Source organism: Ambystoma mexicanum, chromosome 6p, assembly GCF_040938575.1.
Source record: "Ambystoma mexicanum isolate Mex_15411 chromosome 6p, UKY_AmexF1_1, whole genome shotgun sequence".
NCBI lineage: Eukaryota > Metazoa > Chordata > Amphibia > Caudata > Ambystomatidae > Ambystoma > Ambystoma mexicanum.
This window is the reverse complement of record NC_090935.1, coordinates 1,345,522,059-1,345,547,609: the sequence shown is the minus strand read 5'-3', so window position 1 is coordinate 1,345,547,609 and position 25,551 is coordinate 1,345,522,059. Positions and strand designations below refer to the sequence as shown.

At 44.4% G+C, this 25,551-nt stretch overlaps 1 protein-coding gene across 2 annotated transcripts in view; it reads right to left on the bottom strand.

The window, feature by feature from the left end:
• ERMP1 (endoplasmic reticulum metallopeptidase 1) overlaps positions 1 to 25,551 on the bottom strand; it is a 707,614-nt gene that overhangs the window by 101,766 nt on the left and 580,297 nt on the right. For both annotated transcript variants that reach the window (XR_011280380.1, XM_069626023.1), the window contains exon 12: positions 13,985 to 14,184. Coding sequence is in view for 1 of the 2 variants with exons in the window: in XM_069626023.1 (XP_069482124.1) it covers positions 13,985 to 14,184 (200 nt within the window). In the remaining variant the exon portion in view is untranslated. The remainder of the gene's footprint in view (positions 1 to 13,984; positions 14,185 to 25,551) is intronic.

The window sequence follows — 25,551 nt, the reverse complement described above, 5'->3', positions numbered from 1 at the left end:
AGTGTGGTCACTCTTGAAAATCTGCCTACCCTTGGCCCAGAGGTTCACACAAGCAGCTGTCTTGCTGAAGCTCGTTATCAACAAGTACACTACCAACAAAGGCAAAGGTTCAATGTCAGGCGATCTAAAAAAATGTTTTTTTTAAAAACGCAATACAATCCTAGGAACGAGCACACAAAAACACAACTGCAAACAGTAGTGCAGATCTGTGTGAAGCCACCCTCCCACCATCAGCCACTTCTAGCTCCAGAACGACAAATGAGGACCTGCACACAATGCTGCTGGTAAATCATGACAGTAATTCATGGCAGTGCAGTCAATTATCTAAATCCATCTCGCAGGGCAACAACCACACAGAATTTGCTGGAAGAATGGAAAAGCTAGAATAGCATTACAAAGCTACCCTTGACAAACAAGAGGGCTAGGAAAACAGATAATGTTACAATAACATGATCACGGGGATGTATAAGCATGCCGAAAACCTTTCCAGAAGAATTCTACAACTTGTGTATGAAACAAAACTAATTCTAGATGATAAATGCAGGATCTACTCTTCAAACCAACAGAGCAACCACCCACTCCTAGATGTCCTAAACAAAGTGTGGTTGGTTCTATCAAATGAAAGAGTAAATGACAAACTGCCAAAGAAATCATTTCTGCCTTTTAAAACTATCTCCAAAAGAGGAAGCAATACTAAGGAGGCAATCTAAGTTTGGAGCAGGTCAAGAGGGCCCCAACCTTTTTGTGGTCCAAGCAGAAAGTCTGGTCAGGGCAAGGGAAGGTATCCCTTTTAAAAGTTCATAAACTTTATTTCAGCGATTTGCCATAAAATCCAGAAACTCCAATCAGCCAGTCGGGGTGTTTGAAGAAAGAGGTGGTGACCGGGATAGGAGAGAGGTATTTATTTGGTTGGAGAGAGTTGTGGTGCAAGTCAGACAGAAGAGTGTAGGATAGGCCCTGTTAAGCTGGGCAATACTGGACCCTGGAAGTGGAAAGAGACACAGAGGACTAAACCAAGGAATCCAGAGAGCCGAAGCAAGAAGAGTGAGCAAGAGAGTGGTGCCATTGATGGTGGGAGCAGTAGAGAGGAAGGTGGTACTTGGAGAAATTAAAGGCATGGTCTAGTAAAAAAAAATATTTAAAAAATAGATAGGCAACATAAAAAAAAAAATACTAGCATTCTCTTTTTCAAAACTTCCTATGTAAAATTTTTAGCTATTCAAGCTCAAAATTCGCAAAAGCAAGCACATGGGCGCATCCATTTTGTGAAATGGATGCACTCCTGTGCTGGCTTTTGCGGCACTAATGAAGGAAAAGCCAGCCAGCTTGCCGGTTGTTTTCCGCAATGCCGCATTGTTTCTGCCTGAATCTGCTTTCCCATTTGGGGCTCTCGGGCTCCCCAATGGGAAAGCAGATTCAGGCAGAAACACAACGTGGTTGTGTTGGAAAATGCTGCGGTTTTTCTTTCCGAGTTTCTCAGGCTCCTCTGAGCCGGAGGAGCCTGAGAAACTTGGAAAGAAAAACAGCAGCGTTTTCCAACACAATAATGTTGTGTTTATGTTTGCGGTCGCTTCAAAAGCGACCGCAAACATAAATACAACGTTTTAAAGCTGCGGTTTTATTTCTAAGTTTTCTGGGCTCCTCCAGCCCGGAAAACTTACAAAAAAAACCCCAGCTAGTGCTTATTTTTTTTAAAAAAAATAAATAGCACTTACCGAGATTCAGCTGCAGCTTTCCTGCTCTGGTCTCCGGTCCCCGTCCTCCACGTACAGCACTAATGAAGGGAAAGCCACCCAGCGGTAGCTTTTGTTTACTACAGCTGGCTGGCTTTTCCTTCATTAGTGCCGCAAAAGCAAAAGCCAGCACAGGAGGGCATCCATTTCACAAAATGGATGCGCCCATGTGCTTGCTTTTGCGAATTTTGAGCTTGAATAGCTCAAACATTTACATAGGAAGTTTTAAAAAAGAGAATGCTAGTATTTTTTTTTATGTTGCCTATCTATTTTTTAAATAACATTTTTTACTAGACCATGCCTTTAAGTAGTGTTTCAGATGAGCAAAGAAGGTGCCCAGAGGGTTACAGATCTTGAGAGTGAAAGAAGCTGTGAGGGTTATTTAAGGATTGGAAAGGGTATCCAGAGAAGTAAAAAGCTTTAGAGTGCTCAAAGAAGAGAAGATGACAGTGACAACAGTGCCCCAAGGGGTGAAAAAGTGTAAGGAAAAGCAAGACTGAACACAAATCAGGTGGTTATGGATGGAGAGCGCCCTGGAAAGTAGAAACAGAAAAATGTGCTGAGATACTAATAGAAGAGTAGAAAAGGAATATGAGCGAGAAGGGGAATGTACTAAGATGGAAGAGTGAAAGAAGCCAGCGAGAGTGAAGAGGAAGCCTGGGGAAAAGAACGACTTAAGGAGATGTAAAGGCCGGGGACACTGGGGATAAATAATGCTGTTACAAGCAACTGAGCAGATCATCAAGTAGTTGGCCGCCCTCTTGCCCTGACCATCTTCGCCTGTCCACATCCAGGACTCAGTTACCCTGTCCTCTTCCAAGGCCCCTGCCTTTCTTGATCCAGGACCCCAATAATTCTACTGTGGTCGATTATCTGGAATAGACAGTGGGAAATCCACAGAATACACCAAGCTAGTAGGAACAGGGTTCAGAGGAGCAGAAATGGGGATATGGCTCTGTGAAGCCAGTGCCGGTGGAGCATTAGCTAAAAACCATGGAGGCGGCAAGTCCTTATACTGGAAAAACCAGAGACTGTATTGAAGACTTTTTTATTGCCAAACCCAGAGAATTGGTTTTGTGCTGCCAACATCATCCAGGATGAGAACCCCAGAACAGAGACTTTCACTAGGATTCTTTGTAGCGCAGTAACTACGGAAAATCAAGGCTGATATTAAGCCACGTGAACTTTTAGTTTCCCCCAACTTTGTTAGTCACAGCCACTGGAATAGTCCTGTTACACATTATGCCTGCACTGTTCATGTTGAACATCAACTATAAAGGTTCATTAAAAAAATCACATAAATCTTACATTTCTGAGTTTGTCTTGTGCTATGACCAACATATACTGGACTGCTCACCAATCACAAGATACACACATTATTAAGACACAGGCAAGAACTAAGTTGAAAAAAAGTAGCAGGTGCCCCGCTCTCGAAAGAACATAGCATGATAACCTGTTCTGTGGTTTTTACCCGCAGTGAGTCTGCAGCCATCGCTTTTAGCTCACTGCTTTTCACAAAGGAAGAATACCCATTTGCATATCATTCTTTGTCCCACCCACAAGGGCAGTCCAGCACCGAAATGCAAGGCAAACCTCCTTTAAACAAGAGTACCAACAGCAACCCCATACACGTGTTTCAACCTTGTTGGGCCTCATCAGTGAGGTGGAGCTGTGCCTCTCTGAGCACAGTGAACAAGGGGTCCACGTCTGGGTTCCCCCAGGTAACATAGGGTGACCAACCCCAAGTTCCTTACAAAAATGTAAAAAAGGTAGCAGGCGCCCCTCTCTCGAAAGAACACTGATTAGGCCCAACAAGGCTGAAACACGTCTATGGGGTTGCTGTTGGTACTCTTGAAGTGGTCAGGGGGGCTGGGTTCTGCCCTGAGCGAGTGGATGTTGGGCATATGGGCAGAATGAGGTGGAGCCCCAAGTCACTCCCCCAGGATCAGCGTTGCTTGGCAGAGTCTAGTCACAGCTCCTGCGCTCATGCTAGTTCTGGGTGTCTGGATCCTGCCAAATAGAGCAGTCCACCATAGCAGTTTCACCAGAGGAAATCCTCTAGAGTAACGAGAAGGCATCCTGCTCCCGAATTGAGAGAGCCTGCAGCCCTTTCCAAACACACCTGCAGAGATATGTGAATTTCTGTTTGACAGTAAATATGTTCCTTTGCCAAACACTGCTAGCGTGCATTGTAGCATTGCTAAAATGTTGTTCTGAATATCAGGGAAGATATTTCACAACTCAAAAGGGCCATTGGAAGTACAAGGCCTCTCCATCAAAAGTGCTTTAATTATGCAGCTTTCCGATCGGCAATTGTATTAGAGGGGGGACTAAGTTACAAAAGCATATCCTCTGACTGGATTCAGAGCCCCGCCAAAACTCTGGAAGGACAAAGGGGTGATTGGGACCCCCAGAGCCCAACTTGAGGGGCTTGAATCCAGCTGTTACCAGCAGAGCTGAAGAGATTTAACGATTCACGGCAAGCAGAGACTACGTTCTGGAAAAATCAAAAGGGCGCCTGCTATCCTGCGACGCAGCTGCAAATGCGTGAAGCAGGTCGGGGAAATAAAGACGTGCTGTCTCCCATCCGTAGAGAAGAGTATTTAAACTTCCCTGAGTGGAAGCTAATGCCAGAAGCTGTGGGAAATGTCAGCCTTTTTGGCCTGTTGAATAGATCTGGAGCCCTAGACAGGCTTGTAGAATCAGAGTGTAGTACCAGCTATCGAACACTCGGCGAACCTACATCACTCACCCAAGACACACAAAGGTGGGGGACCTGGATCGCACGGACAATATGTAAGCACAGGGCCCATTATGTCATGTCACCCCTATAATCATGCGGAATCGGATGGCAAAGCCATACTTCGGGACACTCTTATTGCAAATTCCAGTGGCTGGAGCTAGGTGGCACTGAGCCCCAAGGGGGGCGGGGGGGAGACTAACACGGAGAAGGACAGCTAAAAGCACTGTATTGGGGGGCTGAGGAGAATTAGCAATACCTGACAGAAGTTGGTGGGGACTTGGGGTTGTGGCATTATTGTGCAAACAGCACTGCACCTGGAGGTCATCCGGCCAGGGTCTATATTCGCTGGAGACAACGAGAACAGGTGAGAACCACGAAATCCAGCGATATAGTCACTCTCCTCCATGCACAAGAAAAAGAAAGAAGGTGGACCCAGTGACAGTCATGATACAATCCCCAGCACAACTAGACATGGATACAAGCCAATTGACCACTAAAAATGATCTGAAGAACTTCTTGGGGGACATTAAAGAGGAATTTCGAAATTACATGGCAGAGTACCGGTTATTGCATTTAAAAGGAGCACCAATTTAAAGGATAACATCACTAGGAACAATGTCAGTAGGGCTGTGGTCAAGCAAATGACGTTCCCAGAGCATGCCAAATTAACCAGCATTTTCCATGTGGCACCTGCATGAGTTGCAGTTCCACCTGCAAAAGCAATTAAATTGATTTGGGTCTTGCGACCCCTTGGTAACAAAATAGTCTGACCAGAGATACACGGATCTAGACTGAATTGGCTCTTGTATGCAGACGACCTCATACTTCTAGATTTAACACCAATCGGACTGCAAAGAAAAATCAACACAGTACAGCAGTATGTGGTCGAATATCATTTACTCGTTAACACAAAGAAATGCGAGGTTTTTGTGTTAAATAACCTTAAAAGCGGTCGGAGAAGAATGACTATGAGCCAATCCTGGTTTATGGGACAAGAAAAACTCCTTATATCATCCAGTGTAAAGTACCTTGGAATGATCATTAGCTCTAGTCTTAACGACGATCCATGGACATCAGCGACAAAACGCAAATGTAAACAACTGGCAAACCAAGCCCTAGTGCTAAACAAAAGATTTGGAAGGTTTTCCCTTTAAGCAGTCCTACGATTCTACCAGCAAAAAGTAATACCATCCCTAACGTATGGGGCAGAAAACGCTGTGGGCTGTACATGGTCAACGCTTGAGAACATCTTTTGGACGAAAGTTCTGGGTATAGCGAAAGGTACTTCGACGGCCTCAATCAGGTACGAACTATCGTTAATCTCTATTGACGCACGTGTTTGTTGGAGCCTGTTATCCTTATACCGGAAAAAAAACTTGCGAACAAATTCCGCAATTTGCCATTTTCCACAATGCTGACTCGTCAGCCCCAGGTGTTTTAGCAAACGTTGTGAAAGTCTAATGTCAGAGTATGACATCAAACCAGAACTGCTACAGGGAAACCCAGACGCAGCTAAACTAAAACTGTGGCGCATAGACTGGGAGTCGACATGCTCCAAAAGAGGGGCCTTGAAGTTATTCAGTGAAGTGCCACCGGAGGCTCGGGCTTTCAATAATCCGCAAAAATATATTGAATTATTCCCAGATCCTAACGCAAGGAGGTTGTTCATGTGCTTTCGGCTTAACATGTTTAAAACTAAAGAACGCCTGACAGCGTGGTCAGCTAATGCGAACTTGAACCCCATGTGCCGATGCTCTGCTCAAGAACCGGAAACCCTAAAACATTTGGTGTTATTCTGCACAAACTTACGTACTGAGAGAACCCGACTCCTGGGTATATGGAGTGAGTGTCACCAATCCCTCGACGCAGATGAGTGGTGGCAACACATGTTCAGCGGAACGGACCTGAAACTGATACTGCCACTGACAAACTTTCTGGCGATAATTGAAAAGCGCTTACTGGATTAATGTGGCGGATCATAAGAGACGTAAAGAGTTGTAATGTAATGAGGTCTAATGAATGGTCATATTTTAAAGGTTTGTATGTAAACCAATAAAATTATAATAAAAGTAAATAGTCTGACCAACTGTAATTCAACTATGGTCATTTAAGGTATCTGGTTCCCATGTGGCAAAAACTATACATTGGCAAAACAGAGAGGAGGATCAAAATCCGTATTGGTGAACATAGGAGTTGTATTCGCAACCGGACCCAGAATGCGCCATTGGTTGACCATTGGGTCGAATATTTACACACGTTGGACGATTTACGGTGGACGGTCATATGGAAACTTAATCCTAGCTTAGATAAGAATAGAGACAAACAACGGTTACTGAATAAGAGCAAAGATTAATTTACCTTGCGAAACAACGTCCAAGGAGTTAACAACAATGCCTTTATGGTAAGTTTTGCCCTGAGATGTGCTAGATGGCCACTGTGTCACTTTGGGTTTTTACTAATAGAATGCCTTGTGTAATTTCCACTGACATGCATTTGCTGTGAACGAACTTCGTGGACACGTCTATCTATCATTACCAAACTCGGGTACAGTCTACCATGTTTGCTGTGAAGTTGAAATACTCCAGCCTGAGTTTGACAGATGGGTCACAAGCGTCGTATGAGGTGATTTAGGAGCAATGCTTGTACGTTTTTTCAGACCCACTTACCCTGTGAATCACGCACTGACTGTGTTCGTTTGCTCCCTTGATTTTGCATGTTTGCCTGCCTGGTCGAGGTGATGTAGCTATAACGTTTGCTGCTAAGAATATACAAGCCACTTCTTTCTCCAGCGACTATTTGGCAGACAATCCTTGTGATTACAGAATCTCCAACTGACCATATAAGTGTAACTCAATATGTTATCAGTTGTGCCCTGGGTGTAATAGTAGCTCGTTAATTTTTTCTCTCTTTTTTCATTCTGCAAGAATGCAGTTATAGCGACAGTTGCCAGCATCATCCACCGACGGCGACGAAAAACCACATCACCATCAATTAGAGCGCCCGTCTGCTTTTTTCCTCTGAGAGTGACAATAACTGCATTAGCAGTTATTTCTATGCCCTGTCATTTTTTGGGTGAGTACCGGTTAATGGGTGATGCTTTCTTGACCACTCGGTATACTGCGGATTTGCCATCGAGTACGGCGCCCGCATTGATTACGTTGCATTGTCGAGCTGGTAGGCTATCCCACAGTGGGGTTTGGCGGTGCCACAGTTTCTAGACTTTGAATCCGAATACTGAATAGTGAAGTGTGTAAACAACGGTGCACTGTGAAACCTGTAGGCTACCCCAGACTGGGGTTTGGCGTGGATACAGTTTTTAGACTTTGAAGCCGAATACTGAATAGTAATGTGCTAACATAAATTAAGACACTGACTCCATCTTATTCACCCCTGCTCAAATGATAACCACGAAATATAGTAAGTGTGACAGCTAAGGCTGTTTTATGTCCAGAGCCAGCTAATGTCTTAGTATTAAAAACGTGTAAAGTGGTTAAAAATTGAAATACCGCAGATGTTCACCTTTCATTAACCAATTGTGAATAAGAATTCATTCTATGGACATAGGGTGTAGTTATACCGATGTTCCATTTCTCTTTCAGGCTAGAACAACCACCACCTTCTTGTTCAAGACAGCAAACTTTGGAGCTGCATTAAAGTTTGAACTGTTTTGCAGTATATTAACAAGCCGCAGATCCGGTCATCAAGCTTTAAACAAAGCCATTACTTGTTGTGGTTTGATTTTTGTTATATATTGTACATGTCCCTCAGACAAAAGGTTTCCCTGATGAATTTCCCTTGATTTTATGGTATGTGGAGTGTGTGAGGAATGAAACATGTTGGGATGAGTGGGTATGTATCATTTGGGCTGTGAGGGGATTAATTGCGAATTGTATAAGTGTATTGTTGATTGAAATCTGTCTTTCAATGACACGGCTACATGAAGTCATCTTATTTGAGCCTTGTACAAAGAGGAAGTAACTGTTTACCTCCTAGTTTATTTATATAGGTACCTGTCTTTTGTCTGCTATATGAGTATGTACGATCTGACAAATTATTGAATTTATTGGTCTTCTACAACTTCATTTTATTGTGTTGTGCAAATGTATTAATAAAAAGAATATTGACGACAAATGTCCCGATTGTCAGTAGGTTGAATTCTCCTAGTGACTATTAGTGCTCTGTTTATTGAAGCGTGTCCTCTTTTGAGCCTTTTGAATTTGAGTGCTGTTCATGAGTCTTTGTGTATTGTGCTAAAGGTTTACTACCTATCTCCTGAGGGTCGATGCTCATTGGACAGGAGAAAACGTAATTTCCCTCAACCTCCTTGTGTAAATTGGAGTGCCTAAATGGGCAATTGATGGGGGCAGAGGAGAGGATAACAGGATTGGAAAAACCATTTAGCGACTAACTGACCGACCAACCTAGCGAGCAAGTGTCACGAATCGCACTCAAGGGGCGATTGCTTTGAACAAACTGGTGAGCACTTCCATACCAAAAACAGGAAGACATAGAAAATCATGCCAGGAGAATCAATGTGAGACTGAGGGGTGGGATTCCCTTAAGAGTACTGGATAAAGTCTGTTTACTTCTATCTCATGAAGAAACGCGCATGCTGCTAGACCGCGCTCACAGACTCTGTCGTATGATAGCTAAACAAAAAGGGCCACACTCCCTCCCCCTCTGACGTTATTACTCTGGTATTCTTTCACTACCAAGCAGGACATAATGGCTGCGGTCCGCACCACCACAAACAAACCTTCGCAGGGCCTCCATCCAGATTCATCAGGACCTAGCCGCTGCGAGGATAGAGAAAAGAAGGTTAGAAAAGAAGGTTTCTCAAACTGATGACCCTTCACTTAAAAAGTAAGAAAGTTCAATATCAGTCGATCTTTCCGGCTAACCCATTTTTTACAATGGCAAACAGGAAGTGGACCATTAGCACCCCCCCAAGAAACTGACCCGATGCACCAATCGAAGCTGGCTTCCACTCTGACTCCTCCAACGGGTTTCACCACAACCGAAACCGCAACACACACCATGGACGACAGTTGGTAAATCTCAGAAGCTGGCAGGCCAGTTAAGGTGCAAATGACTCCAGTCATTATGTTAGCTGCCAAGGCGGTTCAGATTATTGCCATGCAGCAGGGTCCCACAAAAGGGCCCGCTGCTGATGGCATGGGGGGAGGGAGGGGGGGGCTCAGCACACTTTGACTCTGTGTTTTGGACTCTGGACTAGATGTTTGTGTATTCTAGATCCAGTCGTCAAGCACTCAATGGAATTAGCCCCAAACTACTGAGCAGATTGCTCAGAGGTTGTTGGTGATCTTTAATTGTATCTTATTTGTTTTTTTGTTAGTTTTCTTTGGGTTGGAAATTTGGGGGGCGGGAGATAGTTTACAGGTTGCAATTTATACTGAAATGCTCGTTGTGGTGGGTTCATTTGAAGCTTCATTTAAATCAACAATGGTGTCTATTCGACAAGTAACCCCTCAATTCCCCAACTTTAAGTAGGGCCCCACACATGGAAGAGAATCAGCTGATATTTACAGATCCTCACCCTCAATGCTCATGGCCTTCAGTCCCCTTGTAAATGCATAACCATCCTTCAAAGACTTTCCGATATGGGATGTGTGCCTTCTTAAAAGAAACACATTTTTCGCCTGACATTTGCAGATTATGGAATAGAATGTACCCGTTACAGTTTGTAGCATCCAGTGGCTCCAAGAAAGGGGGAACTGCTATTTTGATAGCGAAGGGGGATCCCATTTGTGAAATCAGATTACGGTGGACCATGAGGCAGATATTTAGGGGTTAAGAGTACATTGCTCTTCACCTTAATTTTGAAACATATCCTGTGAGAAACCTGAGGCCGTCCTCGCATCCATTCCCCTTGGATCCTCTGCGCAGGAGGCCAGGGAAAGGCCATTGCTTTTGGATCCTGACCCTGGGGGTGGAGAAGCGAGGGAGGATCACCTGAGTGGAGGGTTCTTGGGTTAGGGAAGGAAATGTCCTCAGGTGAGATGCAGTATTTCCCCTTTCCATTCCATGACAAAACCGTAGTCCCAGAATCCTTTGTGGGAGATTGTTATCCCATTCCCTTTGATCAGAATAACATCAGGAGAAAAGACAAGCCTTGAAAACCTAGATGGAGGGTGAGAAAGAGTGGGATGCCCGTGAGTGAGACATGGTATCCCCTTTCCCTGTTAGGGACCAACCCAACTCTTCCCCCATCATCCGAGGTCGTTATAAGCCAGTTCCCCTCATTTCTCCCCATTTAACACCTGACAGTACTGACGCAACTAAGAACAATGAGGACCACACTCTTTCATCACTATGTTACTGGGGCGAGGAAGATGCCTGCTGAGAGCTGTAAAGGTCAGGCATGTCCTGTTAATTGTGGTCAGGCAGGGCTGATGGGACATCCACACCTGAAGCCTGTCAAGTGGAATCGAAGATGACACCAAGGTTTTTTGCTTCACAGGAACGAGAAGGAAGAGGGCCCACGGGGGGGGGGGGGGGCCCAGAGTGAGAGAGGGAAAGCAAGTTTCAAGTTTATTTGTATTCATATAGCAAAACAAATGCTTTGTATAACACAATTGATGCAATTACATCACCGCTGTTATAACCTAATTAAAACCAGTCATATTTCTCATCTAATTATATTACATACAATTCAGTGCATCACATAGTAATATTCAACATAACACAAAATCAGTACAATCCTTTTATAAAATGCAATCATAAAATATATCAAATTTATGTCATTGCCGCTCATAAATTGCGACCACAGTGCCACCATTTCAACAGGCTCAAATTGATTGTTGTATGACTTCATATTTTTATAACGCAAGGCGTACAAGCTTTCACACACAATCAATAGATGGTAGAGCGTCTCAGTGGTTTCATTGCCACACAGGCGACACATTCGTTTTGCCCTGCAGTATCCCTATTTGGGCACCTTTTGTTGCAAGTGCCTCCGATATGTTAAATTTTAGTAACAAATATAACCGAACAGTGTGCAGGCTTGGATAAGCATTAATATAACCCGGAGGGCAACATCTGGGAATGCGTTCTTGGCAGTAAGCGCCACTATGAGATTTAGTGGCAAGGTTAATTAGCTGTTGTTCATAGCAGATTTCTTTCAATACTCTTTTTAGCGTCAATTTCATGGTGAGTATATTAGTTATGCCATGTGTGGAATATACACCAGCCCACTTGGTGTGTAACATTTTTAATTTACCCATGATACCAAACGAGGCTTTACCATCAAGTCTCAAGAGTGCAGAAACATAGGGTACAATAATTGTGTCTATTGCCAGTCTGTTTAACTTCTCATAGTTTATCACACAATGATTAATGAATACATATGGCATCCCTAATAGGTCAAATTCTAGGTAAAGATACTCCACACTTACATTGGCAGGTAGGCGAAACAATTTTCGAAGCAAACGAGCTTCAAAACGCTCCACCAACTTAATGCTGTTATGCCCCCAAATTGTGATTGCGTACAATAATATTGCTCTTATTTTTGCTATGTATATGGACAGTACTGCAGATACTGAGTAACCGCTATTTTTGCCAATAAATATACTGCATTGGTCGAGATTGTACATTGAACCTGGAGGGAGGTCCAATGAGCATTCCATGTGAGCCGGTCATCCACAATGATGCCTAAATATTTATAAGACATTACTTGTTCCACTATTTTGCCGTTCAATTTCCACACACATTTTTTTTGGTCTCCGTTTTTTTGTGAAAGCCATCACTTTACTCTTATCAATGTTGATCTGTAGTCCGTTATCAGTGCAATAATTGCCAAGGGCTCCTAGCATTTGCTGAAGACCTGCAGGTGTGTAATCTAGCAAAATAAGATCATCAGCATATGCCAGCCAACCAATGATCACATCAGTGATCTTCACAGGGTTCGCTGCAACGAGACGGAATTCCATTTGCATATCTGCCAAGTATAAGTTGAAAAGTACAGCAGCAACCATGCACCCCCGTTTTACACCAGTAGATGTTGTCATGGAGGCTGACAATTTACCCTCAGCATTTACACGGGGTCGGGGTCCGCACTGTTGTATCAGTGTGCAGCATCATCAACATCCTAAGAAGACCCAATGGTATTCCCCAACTATGCAGCTTCCGCCACAAACAGTTTCTCTGCACCGTATCAAACACTGCAGAGAAATCGATGTGTGCGCAGTATACATCGATGTATGATGTGTGGATGAGATATGGGTGCGAGATGCTAATGGAAACTCTACAAGTGTCCAAACCAATATCACATTTTCACCAGTTATACCAATTATACCAGGGACTACACACTATCCAGGCTGGTCAAACAATGATTCAGAAAACACATGGCACACACTAATAAAACATATATAAATATAAATATATTAAAATATTCACTGTCTCACTGTTTTCACATAAGTCTGGTATGATGGATAAGATGGCTAAACTAGGAAGTAAGAAGCGCTACCATCTTAATACTGCTTTAAGTAATTATCTATTAGTATGCTTTCAAGAACTTACTTATGAAGCAATTATTCGTTATCTACTACTGAGCAGATACACAATGATGCTAAGGATGCAAGAAACCAAACACAATAGAGGTTAATAGCTTTAGCAGATTTTGCAGGAGAGCAATAAAGTCGCAAGTTATATTCCACAATTCATGAATCTTACCACAGAGGGCCGTGATCGCTTTATCCAAGTAACGCCCAGCCGTGGCACCAAACGGCGTGTCAGAGATATGTCTCTGTGTCAAGGCAGTATACTGGACAGCGTGCTAATGAGAGCTATTGAGAGCCAGTGGGACTCAATTCTATCAAAATAGCTGAGAATGGGAAGAGTGGGGGCAACTGCGGAATGAGCTGGGCAGGAGGTGGTTATGATGCTCAGCTCTGCTCGGCTGTGATCCACAGTAATACACAGTAATGATCAGGGTCCGGGGATAACGACCATGAGTAAGATAATGGATTAAACAGCTTCGAAGCGAGAGCTAAAAATACTTGATGCACAATACAGCATGCAGCACACAGACACATTCACTGTGCACTTCCGCCGTGCACTTCCACTTCCCCCTCTTAAAGAAACACGTAGAAAAATGGGCAGAGCCTATTAATAAGATAAAATATAGCACGAGTTAGTGTTATAGTAGACTAAATGCAGCCAATAAAACACTCAGAGTGAAAGATCACTTCAACAGTCAATCAAGTCTATGAGGAAGCATACCAATGGATCCACTGTTATAGTCCAAAAAGGTGGCTAGTTCGTGTGGGATCTGTCCCTGGCTTGGGATGAGGAATGCGAACCAGCCCTTGTCCAGGCAGGGGTCAGAGAAAGCAGATGGAAATTCATGATATTCATGCAACTGGAAAAGTAAAGTGGTTAATATATTTTTATTTTAAATTACACCCCAAAACAAAAATTACACATTGAAAACTTTCATCCATTTGAATTTTTATCTACTTAATGTTCAACCAGTAAAAGAAATACCAACCGAATCAAAAAGTGAACTGGAAGAAACCATGGGAAGCCACAAAATGGAGCATCATCACATGGGGCTCGAATGTCATCTGTGATTTCTGGCATATGAGGCGTGATGTGAGATATTCCAGTGTAATCAAAGCCATTAATCCAGATGCCAGAATCTTTTTTTACCACATTTCCATCCAAGCCATGAAATGTTCTAGTTGTGTGCTTAAAAAAAAAAGAAAAGAAAAAAAAGGAACTGTGAGAATAGTTTTCACAATACAAGTTTACTGTAGATATTTTGTCCATTTCCTTCTTCAGTAGGGGTATACTATATACATTTGGGACTTCAGATACAATGCTTCCTTCATAATACTTGTTTAATTTAAATTCAGTAATTTTCAGTCTGTTTGAAAAGGCCATCTTAATTTTTAAAAACCACCCTTGCATTTAGAACGAAAGAAGACATAACCTTTAATCAACAAAAGCATTGTTAGAGTGATTATCACGATGCTTGGGTTTGGGTGTGGATGGAAGGGTGATTGTGGATAGAGGCCGAAGATTCAGTAATGCTTTACAGATTTTGGAAGCTCTTGGACCATTTATTAACTGCTATACAGGAACCCATAGTCTAAATGTCCAACCAAAACGATTGGATTTGTTTTCTGATTTTCTTTTAGCATTGGTTTAGGAGCCATAGACGAGCTGTGCAGGTGTTTGGATAGGCTTCTTACCCTCCGGAAATGTCAGTGTCAGGGGATCTAGCATGGCTAGTTTGACTTATACTTTGAGTGGAACGTTTCAGCTCTAAAGTATGTCCTTTTACTAGAGGCTCTGAAGTCAGAATGTGTATAACATTAGTATAGTGGGTGGTTGTAACCAACTATGAAAGATTTGTGGTCCTGCACTACGCACTATGTTAGCTATGGAAGGTAACATTGGCATGCTTGGTTTAATATGCAATTTATTTTAACTGCTAACAGAGGCAGAGAAATTCTATGAAAACTCTTATGCAGGCTTGGCTAAATTGAGCCGATATTGAAGCGGCAAGCGGCAAACTTTTTTTTTACAATGTTTACATCAGACAGAATCTATTTCCTGCACAGAATTCCTTTGTGGCAGAACATATGAGATAGGGATGGGGTTAGACGTTATCACTAGTGGTAACTCCAGGTTTGGGACAGAGGTATGTGTTGGTTATGTTAACGCAAGGATGGGTTGGAGCTGTTTATATACCATTGGTTCTTCCTTTTGAATCTTTCAAAACATTTGTTTACCCACTATTGTATGTGAACGTCTTTTATTCTGGTATTGTGTAAACATGCGAACAATATGCTATTAGCTTGGATCCACTACAGATAAGGGCTACTGATTTCACCCTTGGTCAGAAGTATTTGTGGGGTGGTAAGAGTACGACTCCTGTGTCTGCCCCCTACCTTAGTGCAGGGAACCATGCTGGGGTGGCCTGGGGAGTCCCCATATTCCTCTCCCCGGTCCAGCATCCAATAGTTCGACGCCCAACCTCTTTGTCCACCCCATTGTTGGTTCTTAAGTTTAGGCAGGGATTTAAACACATAGGTTGTACAAAACATTTTTACAAAACACAGTTAAAGTCTCCCGCTTTCTGTTTTTCCAAGTCTTATAATAAAAGAAGACAGATTGGAGCTTTTAAAAATCCTCTATGGATGGAGTCAGAGAGACCTGTAAAATAAATTTAGTTAGCAAGATTACGAACTCATCTGAGATTCCGCAACTGGAATTCCTATCTTAAAGTGAAATCTTTTCATGTCAGACTTCTGATTTTTTTTATATAGTACTCTGGACTCTTACACATCGAAAGGGTGCTTAATTGAAGGTATTTATATTTTGGAGCCGATACCCACCTCCTTTCAGAGTTCTGGAACATTAGTGGACTTCGAGAAAGTGGAGGGCTAACCCTCTTTGGATCTTCTGGTCGTTGTGATGGATGGAGACTGGAGGAGGGGCCACAGGTGGCTGAGAAGAATTTTAAACCTGTGGCACATCTGCCTGGATAAAGTCTTCAGAGAATTCCCCCATGAAAGGTGTAGCCATGAAATAATTGAATTTCTGAAAGACCCAGACTCCAGTTAAGGAGGCCGTGCACTTGAAGGGATTAACCCTGGAGGTGAATATTGAATGTGTGCTACCCCTTTAGCAAAAGTCACGTAGTCTCGAAGGTCATCCACCATTAAATATGGAGTGATTGGAAACCGCACAATAGTTGCCAGGGCCACTGACACCTCGATGTTGTGCTGTAGGGGAGCAAGATATTTTTGAGAGGGTGGGGGGCTTCACCCAAGGAGAGTCCTACCTTGACAGCACACTGGTTTATTGTTGACATTTATGAGACAGGCCATGGTATCAAGAGAGACGACAAACAGAACTCAAGTTTCAACAATCTTTATTCAAATGTCAGAATGGTGAAAGGCCTAACTTGACCTATAACTAAGGTATGGCCTTCTCTTTCCTAAAGAAAACTGAGGAAAGTCTGAGTCTGTAAATCCAAATCAAAGTTCTGTCTATGTCCAAAACCTATGCTTGCCATCACATCTAGAAATAAACAAAGTGTTGGTTTCTTCTTAAAAAACAGTGTTCAAATACAAAGCCTCAGCAATCTCAGCTTAAGTTCTTCTTGGGTCTGCTGCTTCAGGCTTAATACAGTTCCAATAGTTGTTGGTCTAACCAATGTTCTGCCAGATTTTGAGGTTCCCTTCCCCAATTTCAATTTAGCACAGTTCACAAACATGGGTTCTCACGATTCCCTTTCCCAAGATTGCACTGTAGTATTTGTATAACTTGCCACAAAGTCTCATGCTTGTCACCATCAAGGACCCCCTGGTCTAGGCATAGCTGTCAGATCGCACGGTCCACCCATCACAGGCCACGCAACCAGGAGCCCTGTGCTTCTCCTTAACTTGATTTGCACTGTTGCCACACTCTTGTACATCAGTCTTTTGCAAGTCTTCCCACATTGGTTTTCAACCGCTTTGCTTTAGTTCTGTTCGCAATGCTGCTTTCCCTCAGTTTGACATTCCTCATCAGTTAATTTGCCAATGTTAGTCAAGTGTTTAATATGCCGGTATTGAATATGCTTGGTTTTAATTCAAACAACACTTTCCATTCTGCTCGGCATTTAATATTGCATATTTTCATTCACCATGTACTTCTCATTCAGTTTTATGTTCAAGATTGTGTAATTGCCTTTAAGCAGTACTTTTCATTCAGTTCAGTATTCAAGAATAAGTAGTTGCATTCAGTTCCGTGAACCTCTACTCTACTTGCTGGTGGTTCTCTGGGAGCGCTCCGGTGCTTCCGAGTCCTCCGACCCTCACTGTCTCTTCGTGCTCCACAACAGCGGTTCCTGCTGCTCCCGCTCTCCTTCTTGCCAGCCGGGATGCAGACTGCCTTCAATTGGCTTCCTTGCCCGGCACTTCTCTGCACACGCCAGCGATCGGAGAGGCTGCGGATAGCAGCTGTTCTGCTTTTTACTTGTTTGGCAGCTCCAGCTCACCTTTACTTTCACAGGTTCCCGGTCCTGCACCCACCATGTGACTGGTTCGCTCTGGGTCTTGTGGGTCCTCCAGGATCGTGGCCAATCTCCCGACCTCCTGGTCTCCTTCCTCCAAGGCACCTCTCTCTCCTTTCGCAGTAAGGAGTTTCTCTTCTTTGCAGTAAGGGAGCTCTCGTTTTGTATACATCTGAGCCTTGTTGATGGGTCTCAGATGTGTGCCGTTAGCTAGTATTACCCAACCATAACAAATCCAATTACTGTGACATGCCTGATCTTCAGTAGTGAATTTCTGCATACGCTTCTTCGTCTCAGTACTATAATGGTGTTTCACATAGGAAGTGTGCATTACTCTAATCCCCTCTTCTTCGTCTCAGTACCAGGTAGGGGTGCATGGGGAATTATGGTTTGGGATTGTATATAACCCATAAACGCTGAGGAAGGGTCAGATAAGTCAGTGTTAGGAAAAGGGGGCTACCATGTTTCATCCACAAGCACTCTCCCCAATCCCCAAGAAAGCGCCACCCGGGTTATCCTCCCTTTCTTGTCCACCCCCAGGGTCAGGATCCAAAAGCGATGGCCCTTCCCTGGCGAGTAGATGTGAGTAGCCTCAGGTTTCTCACACTGCAAAATTGATTATGGGCTGGGCGCTGAAAACTTGCACCATTAACCTACAGCTGACTTGGCTTGTTGGACAAACACCATCCCTCTACATAATCCTGCCTCTGATGCAATGGCATGCCAAGTGCACTGTCGACAGGGTGCAGTCAATGTTGTGACTATATCTTAGAACTTACTTTACGCATGTTTTATTTTTTTATGAGAGTTAACCTCTTTGGGTACAAGGTGAAAACTGTAAGCTTTACTTACCCCCTGCACCCAAGTGGTCTTGGCTAAAACACTTTGGGCTGCATGGGGAGGATCCCTTGGTCACAAGGTGGGAGTTCACCCATAATGGCACAATACTGTACTGTCCCTTTATAGGATCTTACCAAGAGAGAACCCTTCATACGCTCTGGTAAAAGCTGAGAGAAAGTAAAATCCCAGATCAGCAGGAAGATGTACGCAATTCGAGAGTATGAAATACTTTATATAGTCCAAATACAAGCTCCACCTGAAGGTACATGTCATCACTTGGGCGCAACTGCTTGGTTGCATATCAGGAGAGGGAGAAGCGATGGACAGTGAAAGAAAGTGAGGGGTCAGGGAGAGAAAGCGAGGGGCCACGCATCCTTGAACTCTTCCAGGTCTTCACAGAGGAGAGCCAAGACCTGGGCTATGTGTTGTAATGTTCCAGCTATGCATATGAATTATTTGTATCCAAATGCGTCTTGGATTGCCCGTTTATTCACATGAACTCTTTGTTCCCGGGGTCATAAATCCCTGCGGACACAATGGATATGTTTACCTCTTCTCACAGTTGTTGGAACTGCCTCTGGAAGGAGGAAAAAGAATTCTGGAAAGAGTTCATACACTTCTCAAGGTGGTTGTATGCGAATTGTTCGTTTTACAACTGTTCGAATTACAATTGACCTTTTCACAATTGACTGAATTGTGAAGGTCAATTGTAACATATGTGGGGGGAAACCCCCCACAAAACGCCAAACCCCCCAAAACCCCTATATATATATATTACATGGCCACTGTAGTGGCCATGTAGTTATGGTTAAGTTGGTGTTTCCATAGGAAGAGCACTTTTTGGGTGGCTTATAACTTCGCTCTCCCTGGAGGAATCCTCACCAAACTTTGCAAAAAAAAAAAAAGTATTTGGGTCACTCTGAATTTTTTTGCAAAGTTTGGTGAGGATTCGTCCAGGGGGGGAAAAGTTATAGGGGGGGGTCCCAAAACTTTTTTTTTTCCCATAGACATAATGGGAAAAAACTTTGCTCATGCCTACAGCCCAAACCGCTGGACGGATTTACACCAATTTTGCGGCAGGAGCGGCGGCTTGGTCCCGAAAGCGTGCTTTGCTTTATTTGGTGTAAATCATCCAGCAGTTTTTAATAAAATGACAAAAATGTAAGTGAAAAAAATTAGTGATATCTGTGTTCGCTTCGCGGACACACTTCCCTGTTCGCTCCGCGGACATCTGACGTGCTCTCTCATTGGATGCGGTGAAAGCGTGCCGTGCGTGTGGCTTCAGAGACACCCGCCATCTCTAGCCCCGTGTTTGTCTCCTGTTCTCTCCACCCCCGCTCATGCTCCGTGTCTGTCTCCTGTTGCCCCCACCCCCCGCTCATGCCCCGTGTCTCCCTCGTGTTCCCCCCACCCGCTCATGCCCCGTGTCCGTCTCCTGTTCCCCCACCCGTTCATGCCCCGTGTCTGTCTCCTGTTCCCCCCACCCCGTGCCCCCACCCCCCGCTCATGCCCCGTGTCTGTCTCCTGTTCCCCCCACCCCTCGCTCATGCCCCGTGTCTCCCTCGTGTTCCCCCCACCCCCCGCTCATGCCCCTTGTCTCTCCTCCCCCCCCACCCCGCTCATGTCCTGTGTGTGCCCTGTATCCCCGCTCATGCTCCGTGTCTCCCTCGTGTTCCTCCCGACCCCCGCTCATACCCCGTGTCTCATTCATGTTCCTCCCCACCCGCTGCTCATGCCCCATGTCTCTCTCGTGTTCCCCCCCACCACCGCTCATGCCCCATGTTTCCTTCCTTTCCCACCCACCCCCTGCTCATGCCCCGTTTGTACCCTGTTCCCTCTCACCCCCCGCTCATGCCCATGTGTCTCCCCTGTTCCCCCCCCACCCCCCGCTCATGCCCTGTTGTGTTCTTTATACACCCCGCCTTCCCTTTCCATGGTGGCCATCTTGGTAAAAGATTTTCCTTCCTACACCGGGACGGCGGAGGCGTCCCGGTGTAGGAAGGAAAATCTTTTTGGTTTTTTTACCACCCGGCGTTCCCACTTTGAGGACGTAAGATGTTAGTGGTCTTCATCTATTGAAAAGGATGTTATGGTGACGTTGCACTAATAAAAACATTTAAAATTTAGTTAAAAAAAATGTAACAGGGACGTTATGGTTAATTTGTACTGATAAAAACCTATGAAATTCAATGAAAAAACTTTGTCAAAGGGACGTTATGGTTCCAAGTAAAACCGAAAAACCCTTGAAATTCGCCAGTTATAGCAAGCTAAGCAACCATAACTCGCGCCACCACCGTGCACTGCTAAGACTAACACCCAGGACATCAAAGATGACATCACAAATGTTTTTTGAGCAAGCGGCGAGTAATGCAGCGAAACGCGTTGACTTTTTGTTGGGAAGGCCGAGATGCAAGACGGTTGATATATGTTTATGCCAACTTTTAACCAATAAAGAGGTTATAAAGATATGCTGGTGGCGATTTAATTTCTGAAGCATCACTTGAAGGCGAGTGCTCCTCATATATATATATATATATATATACACACATACTATTGTGAAAAGGTCAATTGTGACCCTTTAAATTCGGTCAATTGTTCATTCGAACAGTTGTAAACGAACAACTTGGGTAATACCCTCAAGGTCTTTCGCTTAGATTGTTCCGGTGTGTGAGCAAACTAAATTGGCCGTGGCCACATTCTTCCTGTTGCTGGGTGTAATGGAGGGAATCGCAACCCAGCAGTGCCAAATGTCCCCCATCTTTGTTGAGTTGCGCCTCCATTGCCTTCTGGACATGTCAGGCAGAAGTGACCCCCTCGATGGCAGAAACAATTAAGATGATCAAGCCATTCGGTTCAGAAAGCAGTGAGTTTCCAGGGAGAACGGGCCGATACATGACCTCTCAGATGGTCATGTCCCAATCCCCGGTCTCAGCTCAGACAATGAGTAGGTGGATTCCTCCAGAAGGTATTTGATAGGATATGTTATTTATGACAAGCTTAATACCCAGAGGTTTCTAAGCGCAGACCCGGGGATCGAACCTATGTTGCTCCATGTCGTCTTGCTTCCATGGCGAGCACGTTGCCCCTGAGCTATCTTCCGAGACGATGGGATTGGTTTCTTTAAATGATATGATGCCCACCCAGAAACAGGGAGGAATGAGCCAATACTGCAACCCCACCACTCTCGGCAAGTGGGGTCCGAGGACTCTCACTTCCCCCACACATTTGGGATTGCCAACGTCTCATCTCACTAGAACCAGCTTGTGATTGGGGCAGGACCGCCACGCCTGCAGAATGCACCTGACTGCCTGAATTCTTATCCCATCCCCCATAGGGCTCCATCCACAGGGGATGGGAGCTGGGTCAAAAGAATGCAGTGCTGGGGGACTTAGTTTTCAACTTGTGTGCAGCATTGATGCCTCCAGCCCTGTAGCATTTTAGGGCTCCGGAAGGACCTGGGATGACATGCTACCCCTACCTTAGTGCTCCGCCTGTGTGGTATCTAGTCTATCCATCGAAGATTCCTTCATCGAATTGAAATCCAACGAAATGTATTTATTGAAAACCATTTCCATTGAAATGCACTTTCATTGAATACATTTCGTTGGATTTAGATTACGGTTAGGATTACGGGGGGGTGCCATGGGGAGGGCTTGGGGGAAACCCCACCAATAAATAATGAACACTAAAATGTTACATGAAGCGGGCCAGTGCCGAAATACTTTGAAGATTTCAGCACTGGACAGCTCCATGTAACGTTTTAACGTGAAAAATAAATGCATCGAAAGGCTATCTTTTACATTTAAAAGTACATATCCATCGAAACTTGCCCATTCCTATATTCGACGGACACGCTTCGAAGAATATGTACTTTTAAATGTAAAAGATAGCATTTCGATGCATTTATATTCGGTGCTTTTACTTCGATGGATTTCTTTTTCGATTTATTTTTTTTGTTACAAAGACTATAAATCCACCTGTGCCAGGCCTCACGCAACCCTTATCACAGTGCTTCATCCGAGCCGGGGCTAGTGAGGAGTCAGACTCTGCCAGCATGGTATTGTAGCCGAGCGGCCATCTTGCAGTCAGCACTCTCTGGCAGGGAGAGGGATTGACTATGCCACTTTTCAGCAGACTTCCTTTCAGGGAACTTTACATCCAGCACCAAGGAGAGCAATGAGGTTCTTGCGTCCTAATCCATTGGCACCAGGTCAGCCCCCCCCCGTCCCCAAACATGGCTGGCATTTGGGGATGGTAATCGGCCCTAAAGTTGCAAACCATAGAACACGTTTCTAAAAAAGGTTAGTCCTCACACACCCAGACACATTTTCTCAGTAAAAAATGTTTTAAGGGATATCTGGTATTATGTCTATGGTCCTCGAGGTAAGTAAACAGGAAAAAACACAATATGGACCAACTAGACCAAAGATGACAGGATTCTGATTCAATTTCCAACTCTTCCTACTACAGAATATTTATTTAACATGTTCAAATACAAAATGTAACAATCTTCTTAATAAAACAGGCTCAACAAAAGAAATGTTTTTCCCATCACACGGTATTCACTATTCACTCATCACTCAAACATACCATCTTCATACCAACATACATTCCAAGAAACTGGGTAAATTTGTGTTTCTAATAACATAATCCAGCATATAGATGCAAATTTGGCACTCGTATATTTGTAGATGTGGCCCTCTGTATTTCCAGGGGTTGAATGTCTATTGTCGACACGTGTTTCGGTTGAAGTAAAAAAAAATGGGCAGGGCACCCCTTGCCCCATTAGTTTAGTCAACCTTCATAAGGACTGAGTACAACTGTCCAGTGCACGTTGCCTCTTCATAGGATGGGTAGAGCCTCAAATTCTCCTCTGGGAATTCAGGTGCTGGTAGCTTGATGATGGGATGAATCCCTAGTATATATTCTGTTTCGTGATGTAGTACAATGCTGTACCCACTCTACCAAGAATTGGTCCGGTGTTTAAAGCGTGTATCCAGCTATTCATTAAAAGTGCCGGGCGCCAGGTCGCTTAAATGCAGCCAAAACCACTTCATATGTGTTCTGACCCTTGGAGCACCGAAGAACGTGTGCCCACTATGGATATACCTCGTAAGTCGTGCACTAAAGTCACAGGGTTCCTAGTCGTTGCGAGCGTGGTGTCCCCGTGTTCGAATCTTCAGGGATCTCATAATGAGAAGCCCGAACACATCCAGGCGCGGCAGCGTTCCGTATTTTCTCGCTGTCTGTCTCAGAATCCGAGACAGACAGCGAGAAGATACGGAACGCTGTTCGGGCTTGATGAGATCTCTGAAGATTCGAACACAGGGACACCACGCTCGCGATTGGAAGAATCATTTAGCATGTTACTAAAACATAATGGTTACAGACCTGCTCGTATTTTAGACACTCAATTCCATTCTTGCCCAAAATTTAAGAACCAGGAGATCACAGCTAGTAGCATTGGTACGATTCTAGAGAAGACACTTAAGGAACTAAACAGCAGGTTGTTAACCGGTTTTCTTCCTAAAACCATGGATGTCAGTTTTACCATGCAATCGATCTTTTATAGGCATACCCACAGCAACTGCAAGATGGTTTGTAGAACTGTACCCCTTGTACAGGGTTCCTTGCTCGGGGGAACCGTGCTCATGGATAATCTTCAATGAGGTGTTGTACCTCTTCATGAACCGGATCCCCAGTCAGTGGAATTGCAATGCCTCTGCTCACTTTGCGTAGCTGTTAAGGCCACAGGGTTTACACCACTAATGGCCCATTTAGGCTTCTGTATGGGTCCTTGAGGGGCCCTGGATGAACTTCAAAGGCATAGATCGCCTGGCAGGCCTGTCTGACACCTCTGCCCTAATCCAGTTAGGAGCACTGAAGCGGCACCCTGGCGGGGACACAGATTATTAGGTCTGATCAGCTCCCTAGCTCTACTACTGGTGTTACGTGTGTTGGGCACCTTGGATCAACCCATGTAGTCACAACTGTAAATAATTCCCTCCATAATCAGTGACAAACTTAAAATCCGCTCCCCTGTCAGCTGCCTGTGATATTACCCTTTCTATTTTGTATGACTGACAAATTCCTGCCTGCGTTGCCACCTAAAGTGTTCTTTCTAAGGACATGGCCTGTGAAAAGGCTAGAGTGAAAAGGGAATTACACTACACACAATCTGGCCCAAGGGTGTGGGTCTTTCTTCCAATATGTGGTCTCTCAATATGCACAGTTTCTTATCCCAGTAGGCGAGAGATGAAAAAAGAAAAAAAATAACCTGCCACAATGTTTTTCCAATTCTAATGTTGCTCCTCCGCAGTTACGCCATTTTATAAGAATGAAAGAAAGGAAACACGACATGGTGATAAGTATTTAGATTCAGAGTGAAGTCAGATTGTAGGTTTATGGGTGATGTCATTCAGAAACAGTTAGCAAAAGCAGTCTCATGGAAGGCCATGCTGCCACTTGGCTCTTACATATAGTTGAGGGGCATCTGTTACAATAACCTAGTGTGAGAAACCAAAGGGTGTCTCACTTGCTGATCCCCAGCGATCTCTCTCTCTCAGGTGGCGAGGGCATGGCCATCGCCTTTGGATCCGGACCAGTGCGGGAGGATCAGCTGGGTGGTGGATCTTCAGGGAGTGGGGGTAAAGGCAACCGATGGGGGGGAGGCGGTATCCCCCATTTCCCATGCCCATAACCCCATCCTATTTTATATGATTCTCTCACACTCAAACCCCCCTTTCCTTTCTACAGAAACACTGGGCAGAGGAAGAGGATGACAGAGTAAGGCGGCTAACATTAACATATCTCAATGGACATGTCCCGTAACTCAGTTCAGGCAAAGGCAGGCCTTAATCACATACATCCAATACCCATGAGCTCCCCACACACGGATAAAACGCTGAACATAGAGACACATTCTGAGCAAGGTGAGACACGAGAAGGAGCAGATCTTCCAGGGCAAAGGCAAACCCACTGGACCAGGACAACCGATCGAGGTACCAGAGCCATGGTTAGGGAAACCCTGAAGATCCCTGCAGTAGGTTGTTGCCTCTGGGAAACGACGAAGGATACGAGGAGAAAGCCAAATCCCAGACAAGAAGAAACCTGCATTGTGTTACAAGGACACCAGCAACCCTCATAACCCTCCTTGGTGAACGACAGTTGGGAAGGAGAGGCCGAGCGTGTGGTATCAACCGTGACTC